The 25,957-nt window shown below is 52.7% G+C and overlaps 3 protein-coding genes across 12 annotated transcripts in view; all 3 read right to left on the bottom strand.

Moving 5' to 3' along the window:
- The window catches only part of Gcn1 (GCN1 activator of EIF2AK4), a 63,784-nt gene extending 62,954 nt beyond the window's left edge, over positions 1–830 (bottom strand). Inside the window, exon 1 of one of the 2 annotated variants that reach the window (XM_075981662.1) lies at positions 791–830. In XM_075981662.1, the coding sequence (XP_075837777.1) occupies positions 791–808 (18 nt within the window). In that variant the 5' untranslated portion in view covers positions 809–830. The remainder of the gene's footprint in view (positions 1–790) is intronic. The other variant, XM_075981672.1, reaches the window with a different exon arrangement.
- A 1,415-nt stretch (positions 831–2,245) lies between these two features.
- Positions 2,246–6,171, bottom strand: Rplp0 (ribosomal protein lateral stalk subunit P0). The gene is made up of 7 exons (XM_075981509.1): positions 6,093–6,171; positions 5,750–5,851; positions 4,734–4,997; positions 4,491–4,637; positions 4,201–4,386; positions 3,197–3,337; positions 2,246–2,481 (listed from the first exon to the last, which is right to left on the bottom strand). Exons 2-7 carry the CDS (start codon positions 5,801–5,803, stop codon positions 2,317–2,319), a joined length of 957 nt encoding a protein of 318 aa, XP_075837624.1. The 5' UTR covers positions 5,804–5,851; positions 6,093–6,171; the 3' UTR covers positions 2,246–2,316.
- Positions 6,172–9,102: 2,931 nt separating this feature from the next.
- Positions 9,103–25,957, bottom strand: part of Pxn (paxillin) — a 48,747-nt gene continuing 31,892 nt past the window's right edge. For 2 of the 9 annotated variants that reach the window (XM_075980919.1, XM_075980951.1), the window contains exons 2-12: positions 19,889–20,115; positions 19,502–19,611; positions 19,019–19,155; positions 18,729–18,930; positions 17,860–17,995; positions 13,315–13,416; positions 12,901–13,071; positions 12,647–12,820; positions 12,159–12,240; positions 11,887–12,035; positions 9,103–11,152 (exon numbers count right to left, since the gene is read on the bottom strand). In XM_075980919.1, the coding sequence (XP_075837034.1) occupies positions 10,886–11,152; positions 11,887–12,035; positions 12,159–12,240; positions 12,647–12,820; positions 12,901–13,071; positions 13,315–13,416; positions 17,860–17,995; positions 18,729–18,930; positions 19,019–19,155; positions 19,502–19,611; positions 19,889–20,115 (1,757 nt within the window). In that variant the 3' untranslated portion in view covers positions 9,103–10,885. Of the gene's footprint in view, positions 11,153–11,886; positions 12,036–12,158; positions 12,241–12,646; positions 12,821–12,900; positions 13,072–13,314; positions 13,417–13,817; positions 14,127–14,330; positions 14,598–15,738; positions 16,543–17,859; positions 17,996–18,728; positions 18,931–19,018; positions 19,156–19,501; positions 19,612–19,888; positions 20,116–21,400; positions 21,547–25,957 lie in introns of those variants that run through there. The other 7 variants (XM_075980869.1, XM_075980889.1, XM_075980880.1 and 4 more) reach the window with 7 other exon arrangements.

The raw sequence follows: 25,957 nt of genomic DNA, 5'->3' as shown, positions 1-25,957 counted from the left end.
AGGAGGCATGCGCAGGACGGCTAAAAGTCCAATGCCGACTTGGTCTCCAGTTTAAAAACCTACGTATTTTTAAGTTGTGGCTGGGGGAATAAGGAGAGAGCTTTCTTTTTTCCATTTATAGTCTTTTCATCCTTCCACACGCTACAGAAGAAGCTGGCATGGAGAAAGAGGGGTCCTTAAACCCTCCCTGAACTGCAATGTAACCACAGGTAATAACAAGGGTGACAAGACTCCTTCTAGCTGAAGGGATCCAACAACAATAACCAAACTACATCTTCCCAACAACCCTATGTGACAGATATTATTTCAACACCATTTTACATATAAAAAGCCTGAAACGTAGAGGGGTGATGTAATTTATCTACAGCCTCCGAGAAATCAACGAGCAGAGACGACTCCAAACCCGTGTGGACCTAAGGCTACATTCTATGTGGTCGCATAGAGTGGGTGCACTCTGCATTGCCCCGCGGCTCCCGGTCACCGGGCTCTGGAAAACCGTGGCAGACTCCGAGGTGGAGCTCTGCAACCGCCGGAGCCGGAGCAGGCACAGCAGGGCGCCAGCTGCCCCGAAGCTCAGCCGAAGCCCCGGACTCCTCGAGCCCAGCGACGCTCTAGCCGCCAGGGCCGAGCCGAGCCTCCAGCCCTGAGGCGCCAGCCCCGCCGCCTCTTCCTGCGGCGGCCTCCGCCGCTGTCAGCTCCGCAATCTCGGTCCCAGCGCTCCCGCCACCGCCGCCCGCGCTCCGGCCCCGCCGTCCGCCGCGTTAGCCCTGTGGCCGCCCGCCCGCCTCACCTGCGTGTCCGCCGCCATCCTGCCGGCGCCCACTCCGGAACCGTTTCCGGAGCGCTTCCGGGTCACGGCAGGGCCCACGCGGCAAGGCGACGCCTGGCGCCCCCGAGCGGGAGGGCGGCCAGGCGCGCGCGCTGGAGCCCGGTGCGCTGGCTTTTTTCGTCCTGGCTCCGGGAGACGCCGCGCAGCTCCCGCGTCTTTGGGGATCCCGGATCCAGCCCCGACACTCCCATGGGGCGGTTCCTGAAGGTTCTTAGTTCTTTGGCGGAGCCACTGAAAGCCGCTTCCTGGGCTCCGGGAATGAACCCAAAGGATTAGTCCTTAGACTTCACGGGAGGATCAGGGATGCCGAGGGAATTGCGCGGTCCTGCTAGGAGTCTGATCCCTAAGATAGCTGGAGGAAGGAGTGAGGAAGAGCTCCGTATCTTTGAAGATTTAATTTTTATTAGGACTCTATGCTTTACAAAACGCGGTCTCCAGGATACTTGTTGGCCTCAGCCGTGACTTTCAAACTTTTGACACCAGTTGTAAGTTAGCTATATTGATCTGTAGTGAATAAGACACAAGCTCCGTGACTAATATCAATAGGATACATGGATTAGGTGCTTTTCAGACTTAACACACTTATGCTTTACCTTGGATGCATAGACTGAAAAGGTTTTGTGAAGGCCTACAACCTCTAACCTTGTAAATTGTGTGCACCCTCCCAAGTGTAACATGAACTACCTGCTTAGTAGCCAGTTACCAACTGTCCCTGTATTCAAGCATGCTACTACCTCGATTATGTATCTCATCTTAATGTACTTAGAAAAAACTGTAGCCAGCCCTCTGTATTCTACATCGATTCAACTACACATCTAAAATACAAAAAAACACATAGGTATTAAACACAATTCATCATTCTGTGACTAATTGCTGCACCCGAACGCTGAGGCAGGAGGATCAATTTCTAAGCCAATTTAAATTACAGTGCCTAAACTGAGAACTGGGCTGGTCTGGTGAGGCAGATGGCCCAGTGAGCAGAGGTGCTAGCAATCCTTGAATGCTCCCGAGAGCTACAGGCCTATTTCAACAAGACCACCTCAACCCAGCCTTTTACTCCTGCCTCAGCCTAAGGGCTATTTCCAGATATGAACCACCCCCAGCTCCTCAGCCTGAGCACCCACTAGCTTTGATACCCAATTAAGTTCAGAGACCCAAGTCTAGATAGCAAGGTTCAACTATACAAAGTAGGTAACTGGTGACCTTGGAACATATTCCCCATAGATAAGATTAGAAGTGGGGCCGTGGCAAGGCACCTTTACTCAAAACACTTGGGAGGCAGAAGCAAGAGGATCTGAGTTGAAGGCCAGCCTGGGGTGTTACACAGTAAAACCCTGTCTCCCAAAGTTTTTTGCTTTTTAACCCTGGTTTAGTTTCCCAAACCTCAAAATATACAAAATAAATACAGGAAGACAATTTTAACAGAAGTAAGCTTTTATTTCCACGTTTCTTGGATTAAGTTGTCTGAATTGGTTGCTTTGAGAGGATTAGTCAAAAAGACCAAATCCCATATCTTCATCTGATTCCTCCGACTCTTCCTTGGCTTCAGCCTTCGCTGGGGCTGCAGCTGCAGCAGCAGGAGCAGCAGTGGTGGCAGCAGCCACAGGGGCAGCAGCCACAAATGCAGATGGATCAGCCAAGAAGGCCTTGACCTTGAAAAAAGATGAAAACAGTGATCTTCCACTCTCCCACCACCCTCCTGTCTGTGTAGCTTCCACTTAAGGTCCCAGTCAGTAAAGCTTCCCTGTATAGAAGCTACCCATCAGATCTTAAATACGGTCGGGGTGGGAGGGTGAGAGGACACTTGGGCCCAGCTCTTAAATCTTTGGGGGGTCTGTCATTTTCAATGTGAGAACATACATCTCCAAAATGTTTCTCCCTTTATATGGACGTCACTATGTATATGTTGTTCAGGGAAGGCTCAAACTGATAGCAATAGAACTATAGGAATAGACTTTCAAAAGTAGACTCTTAAAGATGTATTGGGGTACACAGTAGTGGACCACACCTTTAATCCCAACACTGAGGCAGAGGCAGGTGGATCTGTGGGGCCAACCTAGTAATTCCAGGTCAGCGAGTTATACAGAGACCAAGTCTCAGAAGTCAACAATGTACTGGGGATATATTAACACCTCAGTTGGTAGAATGCTTGCCTAGCAGGAAAGCCCCAACACTGGTAACATAAGCCCAAACCTGGTGGTGCATATACTTCTATAATCCTAGCCCTTCCTAGATTCAAGGTCACCCAGCTTTGGCTGTCTCAAAGTTACCTATTGTGTGAAAGAATGGAGTGTGAATTCACTAACTCAGTAGCCTGCCATTTGTCACCCTGATGTCAAGCCAATGATTCTGGAAGAGTATCTTTACCTTTTCAGCAAGTGGGAAGGTGTACTCAGTCTCCACAGACAGAGCCAGAACCCGCTTGTACCCATTGATGATCGAGTGTGGCACTGAGGCAACAGTCGGGTAGCCGATCTGCAGACAGACACTGGCAACATTTCGGACACCCTGCATGGGAGAGGACAAACAAGAAGTTACATTTAGGCTTACCCTGTCAGTCTCTAAGCCTGCTTACATCAGATACTCCTGGCAGGCCAGACCCATCAAGTTATGTGTTTACCCTTACTGCAACCTGGTGTCCCATATACCGTTTTTAAATCTAAGCTGTTATCAGTCACTAAGCACTATTGTACAAAATGGTTAAACTATTTCCAGATGTAATCTGCCAATAAAACTTATTAAGTAGAGCTACTTGTAAAGTTACCCCTTGAACTGGAGCCCAAGACCCACTGCAGATACCAGAATCCAGACTTAAGTCCTGCCCATGCACAGTGATCTGGGCCTGCATAAGCCTGCAAAGCCTGCTGCGGACCTATGAGGCTGTCACTGCCCACTCAAGACAGGGCAAATGCTATTAGACCTGTTCACTCCATCTTCCAAATCTTAAAATGACTGGGACAGGCATAATGGGAGTTGAGTAGAAATTATATAAAAACTAAATGCTCAGAAAAAAATCAATAAAAAAAACTAAAAAGGCTAAATCCAGAAACGTACATAATTTCAGTTATATTGCTCACACAAGGAAAAAATTCCTTAAATGATAATTTGATGGCAAAAACCAGGCACAGCGGCCAAGGAGGCGCACGTCTTTAATCCCAGGACTTGGGAGGCAGAGGCAGATGGATCTCTGGGAGTTCGAGGACAGTCTGCCTCCACTGGATTAAAGATATAAGGCACCACGTCCAGCTGTCTCACGATTACCCTTGAACACCCAGCACACACAATTTCAGACTTTGAGAAGATGGAGAGGCTGAGGATGGCTGGCATAGGCCAGTATCCACCATGCTCCCAGCATTAGGGGAAGGAGATACCTCTAGGAAGCGAGAGTGCAGAGCCTGCTCTGTGATGTCAAGCACTTCTGGGTTGTAAATGCTGCCATTGTCAAACACCTGCTGGATGATCAACCCAAAGGAGAAGGGGGAGATGTTCAGCATGTTCAGCAGCGTGGCTTCACTGGCTCCTACTTTGTCTCCAGTTTTTATCAGCTGCACATCACTCTACGGAATGAGAAAGTCGGACCATTTACCATCTGGACATACAACAAACAGGCCCGCAGCCTCCAAGTCAACGCCAAGCTACCACTTCAAGCCTGTCTACTCACCAGAATTTCAATGGTGCCCCTGGAGATTTTAGTGGTGATGCCTAAAGCCTGGAAAAAAGAGGTCTTCTCGGGCCCCAGACCAGTGTTCTGGGCTGGCACAGTGACCTCACATGGGGCGATGGCACCAGCACGGGCAGCAGCTGGCACCTGCGCGGAAAAAAAGGATTGAATAGTGAAAGACTCTCCACTGGTAAACATGGCTAAATTCTGCCTTCATTCGTCATGCAGTCTGAGCCTCCTCACCTTATTGGCCAGCAACATGTCCCTAATCTCAGTGAGGTCCTCCTTGGTGAATACAAAGCCCACATTGCCCCGGATATGAGGCAGCAGTTTCTCCAGAGCTGGGTTGTTCTCCAGGTGCCCCCGGATGGCCTTCCGCATCATGGTGTTCTTGCCCATCAGCACCACAGCCTTCCCTCGCAGGGACATGCGGATCTGCTGCATCTGCTTGGAGCCCACATTGTCTGCTCCCACAATGAAGCATTTTGGATAATCATCCAAAAGTTGCTATTAAAACAAGCCAGAAAAACCAAGGTGAGAAACAAAATCAGCAGAAACCAAACCTCACGACTAGTTCCCTACTCCGTTTCGTTTACGCTTCGAGTTAAGCTAGGAGCCAGTCACCTCAGCTTAGTTTAATTTGACCCCAACTTACTTGCTGGTTATGAATGGTATAAACTAAATTTCTGAGAGGTAGTCAAAAATTACCTTCTAGCTGGGTGTGGTAGCATACCAGCCATGCCGGTTGAAGCCTAATGCTAATTACAGGCCAGCCTGAGCTACAAGGGTAATCCCGACCTCAAAAAATTCCATTTTTATCTTTCAAGTAAGGTATGCTGGTGGACTAAAATGACACCGATCGGGGGAAGAGACAGGCAGGGCACACTACTGCAGAGCTAACCAGGGAACTTAATTTGTGAACATAAACGTTACTGTAGCCAAAAATCTCTTGTGTCTAAAACTCATATGGTAAATAGAGGCTAATGCCTACAAAAGCTGGTAGCCGATCTTAGGAACCGCTTCAGACGCCTTTTGTAGTAAGTCACCAGACACCTGCACCAACATGCCTAACAGTGTCCTCGGCTCAGCCTTTCCCACAGACGGCAAGGGTTCTACAGGTGAAGGAGCTAGCTCGGCAACAGAAGCTGGGACTACAGAATTTCTCTAGACAGCCTAACTCTGTGAAAGCGCCGGGCAGGTGACTGCCCCGTGAGAGCCCGGGCCGGAACCGGCCCGTCTACGGCGCGCTCCGCACTTACGATGATCTTAAGGAAGTAGTTGGACTTCCAGGTCGCCCTGTCTTCCCTGGGCATCACGGCGGTGCGTCAGGGATTGCCACGCAGGGTTTAAAGACGATGTCACTGGGGAAGAGAAGATCAGCGTGAGCCCGGCCACCCCGACCCCAGTCCCCGGCCCGAGGCCTAGGCCGAGCCGGCCACGCGGGAACTGGGCCCGGGAGGGTGGGTGTCCGCCGCCAACAGCGCAGGCAGGACAGGGCAGCCCGGTCCCGTGCCTCCCTAGCCGCACCCCGAGTCCACCGCTCCCAACCCCAGAGTCCCCGTGCTCCTGCCACCCTCCCAGAGTCACACAGGAGACCCCAACCTCCAACGAGGACGCCTGGCGAGAGAGGGCCGCGCGCCCGTGAGCGCCTTTTATATGGGCACTGGGAGCCGTCATAGCTGACGACGACATACGTATCTATTGGCTGGCGCCATCAACTGTCCCGCCTCACCAAATTAATCTAGGCAGCCATTGGGTGGTACCGCTGCCACTCCAGTGGGTAGGTGACTAAGGACTGCTCCTTGTTGTGTTAGAGGAGCGCTCCCGGAGCTGCTGCCCTCTGCCGGGCTGGAGCCGCCTTGCAGCGTCTCCGAATCAGTACGTTAAACCGAGTGCTGAGAAATGTCCCCTTATGTTTTTTTTCCAAAACCAATGTCCTTATCTGCACAAAACTCATCCAGGGTTCCTCTTTTCTCCGAGTAAAAGCCTAGAACCTAGACTATGTACAAGGTCCTACATGACCGCTTCCACCTTCACCCTGCAATCTCCTCTTTGACTTTCCTACAGAAGCATTTGTCTCTAGCCTGGTCTCTGCTGTTTGTCAAGAGCGCGCCCTTATTTCAGGGCTTTTGCCCAACTTTTCCATAGAATCTGCCAGAGAAACTCATTACCTTCTCCAAGTCCTGCTGCAAACGCCATCTACTCAATGAGACTTGCCCTGACTCTTGATATTAAATTTTAAGAAGGGGGGGTTGGGAATCAAAACTCCCCTGCCTTTCTCAGCACAGCACTTAACGCCGGCTAACCCACTGTATAATTTATCACGTTATATTCGTCAGCGTAAGCCCCACACAGGCAGATAGTTCGTTCTGTGCCTCCAGACAACAGGCATATACGTATTTGTTGAATGGGAGAATGCAGGGTGGCCCAGATGAGCTGGTTCTGCCACTTGCTGTGCTGTCTTAGGAAGTACCGACCATCTTGTCTTCCTTCCTCATTTCTAACAGGAGGTTGTTATACTGTTTCTGGGATATAGGAGAAAATCAATTCATTAGCTTCTTTTATTAAATATGATCGTTCAGCATTTGGATAATTGTTTGGCTTTGGCTTTGAAACAGTCTGTCACCTGACCCAGCCTTCCACTGATATTCCCGCCTCAAGCTCCCCAGTCACCCCACGTCCCACCACAGAAAGCTCAGGGGATAGGAGGGCTTTTCTTCCCATCTCCATGACTTTCCTCAGCAAGTCGGAAATCCCCAGTGAGGGCATCTAGAGTATGCATGACCAACACTCATCTGTCACAACCGTGGACCCCAGTTCTGCTTCTCAAAATGTTCCCCTAGGCTAGCGAGGGTGGGGTTTGGGGCTCTGATATCCAGTCCTGCCAGTTGAGTGCTGCTTTCGTAGGCATAAGGCTACCTTTTCACCCTGCAGTTCCCAAACCTGACAACCCAGCCCAGGAGCGTCACACACACCTGCACTCCCAGTCCCTAAGCAGGCAGAGTCTACTGGAACAGGACCCGGGAATGTGTGGTTTTTCTTAAAGGTTTTATGTGTTTATGTGTTTGTGTATGAGCCAGTGCAAATGTAAGCCGCATGGGTGAAGATACCCAGGGGATCAGGGCCTCTAGGGCTGGTGTTCCTGGTGTTTGGGAACTGAACTCAAGGCCTTCAGAAGAGCATTCCTTGTTCTTAACTGCTGAGCCAGCTCTCCAGACCCATGAATAAATAAGTATATAAATATCGATATAAACGAATGTGTGTGTATGGGGGAGACTGGTATTGGGCCTAGGGCCTTGTTCATGCTAGGCAAGCGGTCTCCTGGTCTAAGCTCCCTGGTGCCTTTGAAGGTCAGCCCAGTTTGAGAACCGCTGGAGCTGCTCTTTGGTGAGGGTGTTTCTGCACGCCTGGCACTGTGCTAAGCACTTGTGCACATTCCCAATGCTCCCAGCTCCCTCAGTCCTGAGGTGCAATATTTTAATGAGAAACTCTGAGTTAAACCATCTAGGAACAGGTTCAAAGCCCATGGGCCTCACTGTGCTAGTCAGCCAAACCCTACATCTGTTTTTCTCTAAATGCAATTTTCCAAGTGTATACATATGATTTTGGCACATCTCCAAGGACATGCTGGCCCTGACAATATAAATGCCACCTCTAATTGTAGCATACCAGTAGAATATCATGGCATGAAGCCATTAGAAATGATACAAATACAAATCTATATCCAGTGGCATGGGAAAGCATCCACAAAGCATTACTGAGAAAGCCAATCATATTTTTATAAGGATGACTCCAGCGAGGGTTGGGAAAATAAACCAAGTCATTATCACTGAGTGGGTGTTGAAGGTCAAGTCCAAAGCTCACGGTGAGAGTCAACATTCAGAATAACATTCACTATGCCACCTGAAAACCTAACCTAAAGGGCAGGGGAAACTGTGAAGCCACATTTTAGGGTGGAATGAACCGGTCCAGTTTGGCTTCCAGAGATCTGACAAAAGAAAACATGCAAATATGGACATGACCACAAGGAGGCAGTAGAGACTGACCAGCAGCAGGAAGCCTAAAGCAGGCCAGAGAAGTGAGTAGACCAAGGTGTTGCCTGGGTGGGGCTTTGTGTTTTTATTCTTTCTTTCTTTCTTTCTCCTTCCTTCCTTCCTTCCTTCCTTCCTTCCTTCCTTCCTTTCTTCCTTCCTTCCTTCCTGTTCTTTTTTTCCTTTTTTGGTTTTTCAAGACAGGGTTTCTCTGTGTAGCTTTGGAGCCTGTTCTGGAACTAGCTCTTGTAGACCAGGCTGGCCTCGAATTCCTGAATTCCTGCCTCTGCCTTCCGAATACTGGGATTAAAGTCATGCGCCACCACCACCCAGCCTCCATTCTCTCCTTTCTCCTTGATCAGTGAGTGGACACCTTCAGTGAATCCACATGACAGCCCGGAGCAGGAAGTACCCCATGGGCCCAGGCAAGCTCCCAGGATCCCGTTCTCTTGCTTTTGGCCCTCCATGAAGGGGATGTCAATGACTTGCCTTCTTTCTATGACTCTTCTGAGTCTAGAGAGACTTTGATTTCTCTACTGTAGCAACTACATCAAACGTCCAAGAAATAGCACTAACACGGGTGAAAATAATGGCAAACTTTATTGGCATAAATCACAGGAATTGAAATGGAAAAAGCCAGGTTAGACATTTATAGGAAAAAAGTCAAATATCACATATCCATTGACCCAGAGAATGGCCCTCCAGATACCCCATCTCTTCTCGGAGAGGGGCCTGGGTGGGTCACTGTAAACAGAGCAGTAAGGCCTGTGGGTGGAAGTGCCGTGTCAGACCTCCGGAGCCAAGCTCACCTTCCCAGACCTGGGGCGCTGCTAGTCCAGCCCCGACAGAGAATCCTTGTCGATGATCCCATCATACTGAGCCTCTACTAGGAAGCTGATGTAATGTCTGGATACCTGCCTATGGACCAGTCTGGCATCTCTGGTCCAGGACTGGCTGCTCCCGTCCCATCCTTTGGAATGGGAGCTATGGAGCCTCCCATAGCTCTAACAGGGTCTTGTCCCTCTGCCCCAAATCCTACTAGGATCCCTTCACCAACTTAGGGTATTCTTCCCAGAACCCCTCCGTGCAAAGCATGAATCCCACCTGAGAGAGGGAACAGCAAACTTTGCCCCAGTCACTGGGAAGTTTAAGGGAGCGATGCGCCCAGTAGAATCGAGACCAGAGACCCTTATGTATGATCTTCCTGGTCAAAATCAGACACCAGCTTTCCTGAGAAGGCAGAAGAAAGAGCCCTAGAGAAGCAATGAGGCGGCTGAGAGTGTTCAGTGGGTTCTCCTTGTCGCCAGAAAGTTCACGGGGAGCAGAGTGGCTCCTGATGGCTTACTCAGGCAGGAAGCAGACCCCCAAATATATACTTTCCCCTTCGCCTCCCTTGGGAACAGGACACATGAGGTTCAAAATTCCAGGTCCAAAAGGGCTGAGCACCCTTAGACCATTTCTTACTGGAGAGTCTGCTGGCCTGGGCAGTAAGGGAGCGTCAGAAAATACAGCAGTTTGCAAACAGTCCTGGGACTGTGACATTGCAGAAGGAGTCTCAACTCACTTGTGCTAAGAAACAAAATAAAACACAGATTGTTCCCCCATCCCAAGCCCTCAGTACAAAGCCAAGGCCACTGGCAGCACCAGTGACGGTGGACAAAGACAAGAATACAAAAGGGGGCCTTCTTTAAATCTCTTCAAAATCATCTTGTGGAGAGGAGTAAAAGCAAGTTGAGCAATACGAAGTTGAACCTCAGTGTAGAAATCTATCAAAATCGGTACAGTGTTGAGGCACGGGTGACCCTCCCCACCTCACAATGTCCCCAGAGATAAAGATGTGGCTATATAAAACATTATTGCTGGAGAAGCCTCTCTTGGTAAACCCAGGGCAGTCACCCAGACCCTGGGAGACTGGGCAGTGGACCCCAAAGTGCCTTTGGTGGACCACAGGTGAGTTTATGCTGGCATTGTGTTAAGGGGGCCCGATGTCCCCAGTATGCTCAGGGTAACTGAGAGAAATAAGGGTAAAAGAGCCCCTACCTGACCCTCTCAGCCTGCCCACTCTGACCCCACTGCTGAAAGGTGTGTGAGGCTCCGCTGTGGGTGCTGGCTCATGAGGACACGCCTGCGGACCTCTGGTGAAGATAAGTGCACAGAGCCTGGGAGAGCCAGAGAAGGGAAAGAAGGGCCCTGAAGCTCTGGTGGGGGGTGAGGAACAAGCACGACCTCCACAGTTCTGTCCTGCATCTGCACCTGCCAAGACAAGGTTCCAGTTTCTGTTGGATTGGCCCGTCATCCCTGGGCGAGGTCCCTGGGTCACAGTAGCAGTGGGGGGCGCTGGCCGGGGAGGGTGGTGGGGACGGCCTAGCAGAAGAGCTTCACAAAGCAGCTCTGGCAGTAAGGCTTGTCGTTCTGCTCCTTGAAGGTGCCCTTGTTGAGCTGCTTGAGGCAAAAGGCACAGACAAAGTGCTCGGGATGGAACTTCTTGGCCATGGCGGTGATGCAGCGGCCGGTGATGGGCTTCTGGCAGCCGGAGCACAGGGAGCCGCGGCGCTCGTGGTAGTGCACCTCACAGTACGGCTGCCCGTCGTGCTCAAAGAAGCTGCCGTGGACGAACGGCGTGAAGCATTCCTGCGGGGATAAGAGGGAGAAGGCTCAGGAACTGTCCCTGGTGGGTGGTGCACAGAGGACTGTCACCTCTGGTGGCCCCTACTTGCTTGTCATTTCCTATGTGCTAGGCTAAATGCTTAATTTTCCCCTGGAGGAAGAAGAGGAATTAAGTGAGGTGACCCAACCATGATCCTACTAAACTGTATGGTCTGTATCCACAGGGCTGAGAGCTCTGGATTTAAGCAGGTGGCCAGAAAGCTGCTGCCAGAAACTGACACAATGAAAGAAAGAAAGAAAGAAAGAAAGAAAGAAAGAAAGAAAGAAAGAAAGAAAGAAAGAAAGAAAGAAAGAAAGAAAGAAAGAAAGAAAAGAAACCTGAGCTTAAATTCTGCATCCTGCACTTCCATCTGGAGACTGGAGTGCGTGGGTGGGTGTGCAAGGCAAAGGCCGCAACTGTTCCCCAGGCGTACTTGTCGAAAAGCCTTTGCTGGGCCCCAGTCACACCTGCGGGGCTCCCTGACCACGGGTCACCCTGGAAACACTGCCCACTTCTAAGCCCCAGGGTTAGCGGCATCTTATTGATCCTCCCATGCTCTGCTCAGGATGACCGGCTGAGGCCCAGTAGGATCTCTAACTCGCTGCTTGTCGTGAAGTGCATACACACACACACACACACACCCCAACTCACTCTCCGAGAGCCCGCCTTCTCCCGCTGCCTGCTCCCAGACCCACTGGCTGCAGTAGAAACGCCTTACCCTGCACACAAAGCATTCCGGGTGCCAGAGGGTGTTGAGGGCTGAAATGTAGTTCTCCAGGATGGCACGGGCACAGCCGCCACACTTGGGCGCAAACATGTCAAAATAATCTTTCCGACAGTAGGCTTTGCCATCCTTCTCGTGGAACCCTGAGGATTGGGGGTAGGGTAAGGGTAGATTAGGGCATCTAGATGTGGAGCCACCCTGATTCCACCATCAGTGAGGTCATCCCAGAGGGTGACAGGCACGCCTGCCTTCCAGCCTAGACATACCTTCTGGACCGAAGAAGGCTCCACACTGGGCACAGAAGAAGTGCTCCGGGTGCCACGTCCGGTCAAGAGCTGTTACTACTTTCTGTGAAAGCAGAAAATGGGATAGATCATGGGCAAGGTTCATGGCCAAAGAGCAGGGTACTTCCAAAGGGGTTTCTGCTAACTGCAAATACGAAGTATCGAGAGCTGCTCAAGTCTACACCTGTGCTTCTCACTGTGATTGATGGAAGTAGAGGAGCAGACTCCGGGCATCTCCTAACATTACACTGGGAACAGTGCCCAGCCCCTTGTCTATTGGGCTCCTAATCCCCAGGGCCTCAGCAGCAGAACCCCAGGTTGGGAGGTAGAAGGGAGCTAGAGCTACCTAACGTGCACCAGGGCTGCTGTGACTCACCAGGGCCAGGCTCAGTCCTGTCACCTCCTGTCTGGGAGAGCCCTGGGGCTGAGGGCCCTGCTGCGCCCCCCAGTACCCCCATGTGTGCACTCACATCCAGGATGGGTCCATTACAGTAGTAACAGCGTGGGGAGAAGAGGCTGTGGTAGTCCTTTTCACAGTACGGCTGTCCATCCCGCTCGAAGAAGTTCCGGGACCCAATCTCCTCCTGGCAGTGGGTGCAGACAAAGTGCTCGGGGTGCCATGTCTTCCCCATGGCAGTCACAACCTGAGAGGACAGACACAAAGTGACTCGGGGTGAAGACAGAAGCCAAGATCCCAGAGCTTACCTCTCTCCCCTCTTCTTACCTGCCCAGCAATGGGCTTCTTGCAGGCCCCACAGACCCCTTTGGCAACAGTGGCGACCCCCAGCTTGTTCAGGTCAGACTGCAGACTTCCCAGCATGCTGTCTAGCTGGCTCCCAGGCTTTGAGAGTCCCCCAGGGGGTGGGCTGCTCCCGGTTTTCCCCTGGGCCATAAACTGTGGGCACAGACAAGGCAGTCAGATTTCTAAGGCCTGGGGTGGGCAACTCACAGCAGAATACCCATGAGCCTTTGCATGGGCTGACTGAGACAAAAGGTAGTATCCTCTGGGGTGGGGGTAGGGGGGTGGTTACATCAGCAGGCAGTCCTGGGGTTAAGGAGGCCTTCCAGTACCCAGCTGTATGACCAAGCCCAGGAAAACATGCCAAGCAAGAACTCAGCCCCCAGCCCAAGCACTGACCCCTCCCTCGTCCTGCCCTTCAGGGCTGCTCTGCCTGCTGCTGGGGGGCCAGCCGGCTGCCCACTGCCGCTCTCCATCCACTCTCTGCTCCAGGCCGTGCATCTTAGATGGGAAAGAAAGGAGGAGACATTGTTTAAAGACTAAGACCGAGGCCTCGTCACTGGGTTATTTCACACAGGAAGCGTAGGTTCAGAGGATCTCTCACTGCTGGCAAGTACCAAAAATGAGAGTGGGAGGAGGGGAGAGATAGAGAGAAGGCACAGGGCAGGAGAAGGGATCAATGTTTGTAAGTGCCCCAGGGAAGAGACAGGGGAGGGGATCTCCTGATGTCAGGCCTAGATACCAGGCTCAGGAAGCCCCGGGTCAGCTTCACCAAGGACTCAGCCACCCTGACACAGCTGAGGACGAGCCCTCTGTGCTTCCACAACATCCTTAGTCTGAGGTGGCTCAGGGATGACACAGGGTACAGGTAGGGCAGAGGCTGGGACCCCTGGGAGGCCTGCCTGCATCGGGTGGAAGAGTGGGTCCTCGCTGGTCTGGCAGCCCACAGACCTCACGGTGTGGGGCACAGGAGTGAGGCCAGGAGGCCCATGCCTGTCCTCCTCCTGGGGCTTTCTCCCTGCACTCTGGACCCCAGGAGAAGCACAGGCACCAGCTACGGGCCCTGGACAGGAGGGAGTGGGCAGGCTGGGCCGGAGAGGTGAGCTGCTGGCCAAGGTGTCGGGGTGATGCTGGAGGAAAGGGTCAGGAGGAGGAGCCACGACAGAGAGGGTTCTTCTCAGGGGAATGGGAGAGTCAGGAGGGTAGATGACCTGGGAGAAGAGAGGGGAGAGAGATAGAAAGGCAAGAACTCAACAGCAGACAGCAGAGGGCAGAGTCGTGTGACCAGCCTTATCATAAGGCCATGGAATGCAGAAATCAACCCACCACCCCAAAATCTTTTTCAGCCAGCACTGGAGCTGAGGAAACCTCCAAACCCCACTTCCCAGACCTTGGCTCCGGCATTTGCTGGCTACCTTCTCCACCAACTGCCCCCCGGCCCGCCTCCCACGTGGTTGCACAGTGATGACGACGCCTTCAGTTAGCCAGTCCTGGGCAGAGGCCCCTGCCACCTCCTCTGCCTCTAGCTGGATGCCCAGCCGGCCCTGCAGCTCTGCAATGAGCCGTTCTTGGGATGGGGTTCTGCTCAGGGTGGCAGGGTCCAGCCGGCGGCGAGGGGAGGGCTCCCGGGACATGGGGTGGATGTGGCCTGTCTCCCGGCTCCTCCTGATCACAGAGCGGATCTGGGGGTGGAGGGCAAAGCTGTCACCATCCCATCCCAGGCAAAGCATGATGGTTTGGGCCACACTAGGGTGTCACAGGGGAAGCGAGAGCAGCAGAGCTGAGGGAGGAAGCAGGAGGCAGGTAGGGCTGGCTCGGGCACAGCAGCTCTCAGAGTCCTGTGGCCCAGTATTCACACCCAAGTCAGCCTCTAACTTGGGACACGGTACTCAACTTCCAGGGACCCCGTCTCTCTGCCATTAAAATGGGATAGCAGCATTTTCCCGGCTAACCTCATGGGGTTATCACCCTTCCCTCTTTCCTTACAACTCAAATAGAAAAGTAGAGCGCTCTCTCTCTCTCTGTTTTTTTTTTTTTTTCAAGAAAGGGTTTCTCTGTAGCTTTGGAGCCTGTCCAGAACTCGCTCTGTAGACCAAGCTGGCCTCGAACTCACAGAGATCTGCCTGTTTCTGCCTCCTGAGTGCTGGGATTAAAGGTGTGCGCCACCAGCGCCTGGCTTCTTTCCATCTTCTAACCAGTGTTTTCCTAGTTTATATTGTAATCTGCTCACCTGCAGTGCTGGGGGCGCTGGAGAGATGGTATGGAGTTTGAATCTTACAAGAATAAAGGACAAGCCAGGCAAGAAGGCACACAACTATAATCCAAGCACTCAGGAGGCTGAGGCAGCACTGACAGCCAGGAGTGGAGGAAGGAAAGCCAGGCACTGTTTCATCTACTTTTCAAGAATTCATCCAATTTTCTGGATGACCTTAGAAAATGCGCTATTATTACTCCCATTTTAAAGAGAAAGTTGAGCCTCTGGATGGGTCCCCCAGGTCCCATGTTTAACAGGTGTTGCCAGAGTTGTATGTGGGTCTGTGTGGTTCCCAAAGTCATGGCTGTATCCTTCTGTACAGTGAAACTGGGACAGCTCTCCTGAAGGCAGTCTTAGGCAAGCAGGAGGCGGAGCATCATTGCTACTCTGCAGGGCCCGGAACAACACTGGCCTCACAGGATCACTGCTGAACATGTCCTTAGGGCCACCGTCCTCGGTACTTTCTACCCAGGCAGACATTTGTCAGGGCTGCATGCAGTTAGCAAGGAGTGGCCCACACTCAAGTCCTGCCAGGGTCATGCCTAGTGGTTGCTCAAGCTGGTGCCTGCCTGGCCAGCAGTGGAAATCCTCTCCGAGGTGGTGGGTGTGCCCATGACCACAGCATGAGGAAACTCCGGCTCTTCCTTCCTGGCCTCCAGAGCGGCTTTGGTGGCACCTCCTGGGTTCTTTGGGTTCTGGAGTGGCTGGGTTGGTTCCCCCAGGCTTCCCCTCCAGGGAATCTTCCCACCTAACTGCTCCTTGTCAGCTGGAGCAGGGTAACTGCTTTCCGGGCCCCCTGGTTCTGACTGTGCTTGCTCATGCTGGCCATATTCCTTGGTGAGACTCCAGGTGTCTGGGAGCACAGCCTGCCGGTCCACTGCCACAACAGCTGGCTCAGTTCCTTCCTGAAAGCTGTAAGGCCTGGATGCTGACATAGCCTGTGGCCATCTCCAAACGGGAGCCACAGTCTCCTCTGAACACACACAGTTGGCCAGTGGCCCCTGGGATCCTGTGCTGGCAGCAGGGTGTAGAGTGTGGCCGAGGGGAGTCCTAAAGGGCTCATTCATGGACTCTATGAGGTCATTCCTAACTTGAGCCTGGCTCTTAGCACCAAATGATTGCTGAGAACCCTCCACAGAAGGACACCTTGAGTTCTGAGTGACAGGTGTCCCCTCGAGACTGACCAAATCAAGGCTTCTGGGAGCCACCAAAGGTAGAAGGACCTGACTATTTCCTTCCCTACTGAGGACCTCAGGGGTGTGGCCTTCAGGGGAGGATTTAGTGGGGGGAGTAGGATTGAGGGTGAGGGGTGGAGATGGAGGAGAGCTGGGCAGCAGCCCTTGGGAGCTCAGCACCACAGGAGAAGAACTAGTCTGGAGGAGAAAGACAAAGGGAAAGAGAGAGACATGGGGAGAGGTGAGGCAACAGGCGGCATGGCCTGAGTATTCAGAGAGCCACCATTTATCTACGCTGGCTGCAATACTCAGATCAGAGTCTTCAGAAAGAGTCCAGCCCTAGAAATGCTTGCCTGAGCTTCATGTCCTTGCACCTTAGGAGGCCCAGGCAACAAAAGGCAGGCACAAAGTCATGCTTACAAAGTCACCCAGAGTAAGCACCAAGGAGACTTACGGTGTGCGCTGGGGATAGGGCTCCAGAGGTGGTTCCAGGTGCCCCAACTCCATGCTCCACCCACCCCACTCTATCTCCCAGCTTTCCTATATCCTCAAGGCCTTTCTCTAGGGCCCCAAGAGAAAGCTTGCCTTCATGTGGCACTGGGCTAGAGGTCTAAGGAAGCAACTGCAGCCTTAGGGGACAGGCACCGGCACAGCCAGTGCCTAGACCCCAGCTTGCTTCTCAATGGCAGCTCATCACCTACTAACAAGGCTTACCAACCCGGATTCTACCTGCCACCCAATCTCCCACCTTCTTGTGAGCTCCAAGTATGAGTTCAGCTTGAAGGGAGGCAGGAGGTACCTTCTGGGCCAAGAATGGACAGACTGCCTGGCTCCCTTCTCATATTCCCTAAGCTGTGCCCCACAGATCTCTCTGGCTGGCCCATGTGGAGCTGCAGTCAGCAACTACTGGAGAGCTCTGTCAGTATTAATCCCTAACAAGGCACTACATCTTCTAAATAAAACTGTGTGGACTGGCAGGCCTGGAGAGCCTGGGAGGGGAAGGTGGGACACCTCATGCTGACCAGTCAGGGGCTTGGCAGGTTAGGTTTTCCACAGACAGGGCTCTGAGGACTCAGGCCCTTAAAGAACGTGGAGGGTAGAAGGGCTGAAGATGCTGGTAAACCCCATCCTCACAGGCAGAAAGAAAGCGGTGTTCTCAGGACAGCTAGCGTGGGAGATATAGCGCTGGGGCAAGTGAACTCTCAGGCACGGGATCCTGATCCCACGAGGCCCAACAGGACACAACCTCCCCCACCAAGGGCAGCTATCAACAGAGGGCTCTTTGTCACTATGTCCCAGCCTCCTGATCCCCTTGACCTAGTGGCTGGGATCACCAGGAGAGGGAGGAAATGTCCCAGCTAAAAGCATTTCTGGTTTCTCTGCCTTCACTGGCTGCTAAGGAGCTCAGTCTCATGTCCTGCCTAGCCCACCTCCCCCAGGGCCCTGAGGAGCCAGAGGCCATACTGAGGTAGGGTAACGGATGGGGGCAGAGAAGACAGAGGGATCACAGTGCACCTTAAAATCTGAGAGTGAAGCCATGAGCTCATCCAGCTCCCTGGTGGCAGAGGAGGCCGAGATGCGTGTCTGCTGCTGGCTGGAGGTGACTCGCTGTGGGCTGCTCATCTCACCCTGGTTCACAGTGATGGCTGGGCTGCAGGACAGGCAAGGTGTCAGTATGGAGCCCAAGGGCTAGCTAGCCCCAGGCTCCATAGGGGAGCAGATCAACAACACCTCTGACTCCAGAGAAGACCACCAGCACCCTGCACCTTAGGGATCCCCAGCCCTGGGAAAGAGCAACTAAGGAACAGTGCTGAGGTGAGGTGAGGTGACCAGAAGGCAGGTGGCTGAAATAGCGCCACCGGCAGGAAGACAGGGGCAAGCTTACCCAGTGAACAAAGTCCCACTATGTACCCTCTACAACACTCTACACATGATGACATCAATAAACACCAACATTAACATAGGCAGGTGCAGTGGCTCTTACCTGTACACACAGCACTTGGGAGGCTAAGGCAGGAGGATTACTACATAGTGAGATCCAGAACAGTCTGGGCTATAGAGAGAGACCCTACCTCAAAATAAACAAACAAGACCTGACGTTATTAGTGCTTCCTACGAGTGCCACGGCTGTGAGCCAAGCCTCCCAAACATTATATACCATTTGGTCTCACTCTGTTCACTATGTGGGACCATCCTCATTATCCTTGTCTGCCTAACCAGTCTTACAGTTTATGGCATAGTTCATGTAGTCCAGAACTCACTTATGTAGCCCAGATTGTCCTGGAACTCTATCTGGTTCCTGGTTCTATCAATTGTCCTGGAGCCTATCTGGTTAAGATTTTCAAGAGTTTCCCCAGCCTGGGAAGAGCTCGGTGGATACTCACACAGGGCTGGGCACAGAACTCTCCAGTTCATCCAAGAGGCTCTCCACGCTGGGCCGAACATCCTCCAGGCCCCGGCCTCCATTTCGTTTTGGCTTCTCTTTCATCAGAGGCCCAGCTTTTCCTCCCAGAGAACTGTTATTCTCTGGGAAGCCATAAAGGGGGCTCAAGGCTCCAGGCAGTGGGGGGCTCGAATTGGACTCATCTCGGAGATAAGGAGACAAAATGGTTGCTCATTCCTCAGTCCTCCAGGAACCCAAAGGCCCCCAAGTAGCCTAGAGATCCACTCATACCTGCAGGGAAGCCTGGAGGATTATGCTGCACGGCATTCAGCTCTAGTAACAGCCGGTCCAGTTCCGAGAGGTTGCTGCCCAGGGAGGAGCTCATCACAGTGGGTGAAGGCTCTGCCGACTTCTGCTTGTTGGGGAAGCTTTGAGAAGCAGAGGAGAGAAGTGAGGCTTGCCCGCCCGCCCAGGAGCCTGGCACTGGAGGTGGCAGGCCTTAGATTCTCGAGGCCCAGGGTGTGGAATGTCACAAAGCTTCCTCAGTAAGAAGGCGGAGGGTAGGGAAGGAATGTGGGGAGGGAGGAGGAAGGAAACTGCTTCAGTTCCTCAACTGCAGATGCTGCAACAGTGGAGCTGGTCCTATTAGAGACGCAGGGACAGGGCAGAGGGGAGCCAGTGGACAGGCACGGGGGCCTTGGGGCCCTCTGCAGTTAAACCAGTGGGCCTAGAGTTGCCCAGAAGTGGGGCTGATGTGGGGTGTTGGGTCTGTACCTGTAGACGTGCTCTTCCTCGCCTGCTCGGGAACACAGAGAGCCGTCCTGAGGGTTGGAGGCACCACAAGTTTTAGCACTGGAGCTGTACACGGGTGACGGAGATGGAGGCTGCAGAAGAAAGAGTACTCAGGAAAGAGGGGAACAGGAGACAGGAGCAGCCGGCCACCCCCAGGCAGTGACTGCTCACAGCCTGTCTCACCAGGGAATTTCCACAGCTAGTCGGGTGATTAATACGTGGTCATTGGCCCCTCACATGGTGGGTGGGAAGGGCAGAGTATGGCTGGGACAGCCTAGGACCCCAGTCCTCCCCAGTGGCTCACCATGTTTTTAGCAGATCAGCTCCTGTTACCCCTTAGCCCTGAGCGCTTCTCAGACCCCACCTTACCTGCTGGTGTGTGTATCGGGAACCACTAGGCTGCCACTGGTCTAAGGGGTCAAGGATCGTGCCATTGAGGGCCTCGCTAGATGGGGGTGGTGGGACAGGAGGTGGCACTGCAATCTCCTGGTAGGTGTGGTTTCCAGTTGGGTATGAGTAGGGGGGCTCCTCTGACAAGAACACTGGTCGTTTGGAGATATGGGAGGTGGTAGATTCCAAGTCCGCCAGCAGGGCGTCTGCAAAGAGAAGCATCAACCAGTGAGAGCTGACCCTGCTGGGCACTGTCCCTGGGAACCTGAACCTGAAGAGGTCCTATCTGGCAGGCATCTGCCGCATCAACAGAAGTGACCTGGGGTTCCCACAGGAGTTAGGGGCGGGCTGGGCTCTGCAGTCCTCCTGATAAGGCTAGGCTGCAGCCTGGTGTAAGCAAGAAATGTCTGCTGAAACTCTATTCTGCAGGGCAACTGGGAGAACCGGGCGGGACGAGCCCAATGTCACAGCATAGCACAGGGAGGGGCTGGGTCGAGAGAGCCAGGCAGTCTCTGAACTTCTCTGAACCTCACTTCCTCAGTCTGAAGACAGGAAGTGGCCCTAGGGAGCACCTGTCCTCCAGGTGGGAGCAGAATTCCTGCTCTAAGCTCCTCCCTAGGCCCCAGGCTATGAGTAAGGTACGTGCCGGTGCGGGGGTGGGGCTGGCATGAAGCCAGCTCAGCAGTTGCCACCCTCTCAAACAAGCTGGGGGCAAGACTGCTCTGCTGAATGCTTCTGCCAAAACCTGGCTATCAGCCTAGCCCTAGAAACTCCAGAGCCCTAGGACTCTGCTTTTAACTGCGGGGTTGAGGGGGCAGGGTCAGCCCTCGAAGACAAACTGCCATTACTCTGTTGGCATGTGGTAGCCAACAAGGGGCCCAGGCTCTTGACAGGAAGGGACAGCTAGAGGGGCAGGCAGGAGTTGGAGGTATTGGCCTTCCCACCGTGTGCCTCCCGTCTTGGGACCCTCCACAGCGCCACGGCCTGGGTAGAGTCCAGCCCCAAACGCCACACCCTCCTTCCTGCACTGCTCACTGACTTGTTCACTCCCGGCTTCTCAGGCCCTCGTGAGTGACAATCAAGAGCAGTGGCCACACTGATCACCACTGACTAGGCACCACAAGAGGCATCAACACACGTGGTCACAACTGCCCCCTCTGGTGACTTAAAAGGCTGAGGAGAGTAGGCTTGGAAGCCAGAGGTACCTACACCAAGTAAGAAAGCAGGAAAAGGCAGGATCACAGGACAAGCCTCAGCCACCAAGCCTGCAGGAGCTGCTATGATTACAAGGTGACAAGTCGACACCAAATCGAAGGAGCTCAACTTCCTATAAGCCAGGGGCTGTCACTCTGACCCTTGCTGGCCACCCTGTCCCCACCCCATTCCCTCGCAGAGAGCAGAGAAGAGGGAAGCAAAGCCCTTGGCGAGGCCTATGAGGTCATGCCCTCGCCTAGCAGCCCTGACTGCCATTGCTAAGGTGGGCACACCTACCCCTGACTCCTGTTGTGTGGCTGGGTGAGAAGCAGGTCCAAGGTCAAGGCCCTGGGTCCCAGTCTCCGGTTGTAGAAATTCTGCTCCTGTGGCCCCACCCCCTCAAGGTCCCCTGGAGGAGCTCTGACTTCCTGCCTTCCACAAACCGGAACTACAGGAATCTATATGTGTCTAGGTAAGGGCGTAAAAGGAACTAATGTCTAAAGCCAATCCCAGAGGACACCTGCTGTCCATTTCCTCTGGGCCCAACCCAAAGTAGGCGGAACCCCTCTTCCACCACCAGGGACTAAGCCTGCAGGGAAACCCTGCAGGGCTCCATAGAGCAGGCCACAAATACAGCCCTGACGGGGTTGGCAAGAGCCGTGGCCAGTCCTGAACACCAACCAGGGCCAGGAACTTGCCATCCTCCTTAACAACACTACCACAGAGGGCCAAGCTGAGGTCCCCACTGCCCCCAGTTCCAAACACTCCAAGGAAGACAACAACCTTCCCTGCTAGACAGTGAGTGAACTACACTCCTTGGGGTCTGAGACATGGCTCTGTCATATAAACCAGGTGGCCACAAACTCTCAATTTTCCTGCCTCCATCACTACACGCAGCTTCCATGAATGTTTTTCATTTGTTTTCTTTCGTGTGTGTGTGTGTGTGTGTGTGTGTGTGTGTGTGCGCGCGCGCGCGTGCGATGGAAAAAGCACACTATTTCCCAATTTCCTCCGAATGTTTGCTTACCTGAGAGAGAGGAACTTCAGCAAGTACTTAAACAGGCACGAGCTCTGACAAGGCTTCCTCTCCTCTCTGCACCCTTAGTCCTGCCTGGTGGCTTAACTAGACTTGGAGTCCCTGTGCCCCAAAGCTCCCCACAAGTTGCTATAGGAATTTAGGAAGCAGTCAAAACACAAACCCTGGGACTATGGATTCCCACTGTAAAGGCTGGCATTTCCCATAACCAGCAAACTGGTTAAAGGCTAAAGTCCCCTCCTCGAGTTCAACAAGCTCCTCCCCTGGATTGAGTAAACACAGCCAAGATGTCTACCTGCCAGAAATTGCCCCCAGATTTCAGCCATGGCGACAACCTTTGCCTAGCTCTAAATATACAGGGGGTACTGGAAACCCCTTCACCTCACGCACAAAGATCAGAACAGACCCACCACTACCTGCATCCTTCTCACAAGCTAGAGAGGCCTCAAAGTTCTTCAGCATCACATTGCTAAGGCCTGAAGCTTGAGCCCACAGAAGAGGTCACTGAGCAAGATCATGCAACCCTGCGCACAAAAGGGCAAAGAGAAGGTAGGCAGGGTGCAAAATGCCCAGCTGGCCAGGGGCAAAAATCACTGTGCTATGCACTTTGAGTAAGGGTGTGGACCATCTGCTCCTGACCACCAGAGGGAGCCATTGGTCCATCACCTTTCTGCCATCCCGCGTAACCTCAAGCAACCACAGAATTTTCTTGCTGAGCTGGGGAAAGACTAGGGAGTCGATTCCCAGCTGCAGTGAGAGGTTTCAGTACCAAGACAAGCAGGCTGAGTTACAGGCACACAGCTGGCATGTAAAGTGGCTTGCGTGCCAAGACCCTGGGCATGCAAACCAGAACATATGGAGGTGCAACTGAAGGGTGGCATGAAGTTCAAGGGCTCCATGGGTGCAGAGGAACACACTGAATCACTTCTACTCTCTCTGCAAATGTAGGGTACAAGTACCCCCCTTTCTATTTTATAGCTATGCCTGGCTCAAGCAACAGCAGCTTAAGGTCAGGAGGCTGTTCCACGGCGGCTGGATAACACTATGCACAGGTAGCCAGGCTGAGACAAAGAGGTCTTCGGTAGGCTGAGGCAGGGGGACTGCTGCAACCACAGGCCAGCAGCCAGGCCCTGTCTCAAAACAAACTAACAGCAATCTTTTCTTTGTTTGGTTTTTGTTTGTTTGTTTGTTTTTTGAGACAGGGTTTCTCAGTAGCTTTGGAGCCTGTCCTGGAACTCACTCTGTAAACCAAGCTGGCCTCAAACTCACAGGGATCCACCTGCCTCTGCCTCCCGAGTGCTGGGATTAAAGCATGCGCCACCACCGCCTGGCATCAATGAAACAATGATAATAATTAAAGCAGGAAGGACCCTTCTAGGCTCTGGTAACTAACCAAGATCGAAACATACAGGCCTGCAGCCCTTAGGGGGTTCACATGAAGGCAAGGGAGGCACCACTTGGCCCAAAGCCTACCTGAGGAGGAGCTAACAAGGGGCTCACCAGACTGCTCTGACCACATTCCTCAGCAAATGCTACAGCTGGGCCCCTCAAGATCCTTTGCCAGCAGAGGCATAGGTGCCAGTACCCAGAGTCCCCTCAAGTCCCCAACAAGAGGAGTGTCTACCAGACTATCCTCTGAGGACTCGAGCTGATCAACAGATAAACAGCACCCAACAATGGATGAAAGAAAATCAGTGGGACTAAGAAACAGAGCTCAGTAGCAGAATCCCCCCCCCCCGCCCCTCTGTTTTTAAATTCATTTATGGAGGAGGAAGAGCCCTCATTCAAATGCCTAGGTGTGGGTGAGCAGGCCAGAAGAAAACTTCCGGAGAGTCAGTTCTCTCCTCTACTACATGGACCCCAAGGACTTAGGTTGTCAAACACCTCAGAACTTGGTAGCAAAGACCTCAGAACTCTTGTCTGGCAATCCAGGGTTCAGTCTCTAGCACCTCCTCCCTCCTCCCCATACACACACACACACACACACACACACACACACACACACACACACACACACCGGCTCCAGCTCAGAGCAGAGAAGCCAGGGCTCTTCCACATGCTGGCCCCTTTTTCCTGACAGTCCTAACCACACTCTGGGTATGTGGTCAAGACTGTCAAAAAAGCAGAGTCTGGATGCTGGCCAGGTGCCAAGAAGGTGAGTTAAAGGTCCAATGAAGACGACTCGAGTTATGTGGGAGATGGAGCTGGGCCTCGAGCTACTCCTCTCACACCCTTCAGGCGCGGATGTTACAGCTGGCATGCAGGGACAGACGGCCTGCTCCCTAGCTGAACAGGTGTTTCAGAAAACCGAACACCTACATACCCCGTTTCAAACACACAATTAGGGTCAAACAAGAAAGCAGGCACTCCTTGGCCTTGGGCAGCCAGTGAATGGGAAGCTCCTACCAGAAGAAAGGACATCTAGTGCTGGGCCGGCAGGCAGGCATCATTCTGGCCAACACAAGGCCCTGGAGGGAACCTGTGATGGCTGTTCTTGGTTGTCCACTTGACTACGTTTGGAATTAACTAACACCCAAGGGGCCGGGAATACCTGTGAGGGACTTTTCCTTATTTAAACCACTTGAAGTGGGGAAATCCACTTTCAATCTGATTTTTTTTCCCTGAACTAGCACGCTCTGTAAGAGCAGTTATTAACCACTGGGCCTCTCCAGCCTCTCATCTGGGTCTTCTAAGGGGGGGAAGGTCTGCCTCTAATCTGGACCACACCTTCTGCTGGCAGCCAGTATAAAGGAGTGGGGGAGGAAGCTCTCCCCTCTTGCTCTTGCTGGCAAGCCCATTCCTTCACTGACATTAGAACCAAGGTGGGGACTCTTGTATGCAGAAGACATGAGGTCCTTGTGCTCACAGATAAGCACTAGGGAAGCTAAGAATGTTGAAGTGCAGGCTGCTTTCTTCAATGGAAGGAAGGGATGGATACCTGTTTTATGTAATTAATAGCCTAGTGATCTAGGCTACCTGTATGGCCAGGCCACACCAAATCCCCCAGACTCTTCCCAGACTAAATTTGATCACTGTTTTTCAGTAAACAAAACCCACCCCGCTGGGCAGTGGTGTCACACACCTTTAATCCCAGCAGAAGCAGGCAGATTTCTGTGAGTTTGAGGACAGCCTGGGCTACAGAGCAAATACTAGGAGAGGCTCCAAAGCTACACAGAGAAACCCTGTCTCAAAAAAAAACAAAAAGAAAAACAACAACAACAACAGAACCAGCCCACCCCTACGGGAGATGACTCAGGTACTTCGTAGCTTGGTGACCTCTACAATTCTACAATGACCAGATCTTCCCCTTGGCCCTTAAGTTCGTGGAAGAGGCCACAAGTACTTTGTGAGTCTCAATGTAGTTTAAGCTTTATTGTGGTAACTGTCACCAGGAACTTTTTTTCCAAAGTGGTACTGAACTAAAATATGTCTAAAATAAACCGCCTGGAGGAGGCGGGGGTCAGACTCTCGAAGTTTGAACCAACACTGGCTAACTAAGTTGTGAACCAGATTTCCTTGGAGCCTCGTACAGACAGTTAGGATAGTTACTCTGCCGGCTGGGGCATTAGCAGGGATCCCCACACTGGTACACACTTAAGACCAGCTGAGACAGCCAACCTTGTGAACTAAACAATTTCTACACTAGACAGTCACTGTTGGACTAGCAGGACCACAGCCTATAAGCCACTTTGTATATGGCCTTGACTATGTGACTGTACAGTTACCACGTAGGTTCTGTTATCTAGAGAACCTTGACTAATAGACCTCCCAACAGGTCTCTACTTCCCATCCCTTCCCAGCTGCAGGCTGCTCTACCT

Source organism: Microtus pennsylvanicus, chromosome 1 (assembly GCF_037038515.1).
Source record: "Microtus pennsylvanicus isolate mMicPen1 chromosome 1, mMicPen1.hap1, whole genome shotgun sequence".
In the NCBI taxonomy this organism is placed as follows: domain Eukaryota; kingdom Metazoa; phylum Chordata; class Mammalia; order Rodentia; family Cricetidae; genus Microtus; species Microtus pennsylvanicus.
Note: the sequence above shows the minus strand (reverse complement) of the source record. Positions and strands in the feature narration are given on the sequence as shown.

Excerpts from the sequence above, each read along its gene's own strand:
- Rplp0 (XM_075981509.1), bottom strand. The coding sequence starts at position 5,803 with ATGCCCAGGGAAGACAGGGCGACCTGGAAGTCCAACTACTTCCTTAAG. Across the intron at positions 4,638-4,733 it reads ACATGTTGCTGGCCAATAAG|GTGCCAGCTGCTGCCCGTGC; the intron begins GTGAGGAGGCTC and ends TTTTCCGCGCAG. Across the intron at positions 2,482-3,196 it reads CCTTCCCACTTGCTGAAAAG|GTCAAGGCCTTCTTGGCTGA; the intron begins GTAAAGATACTC and ends TCTTTTTTCAAG.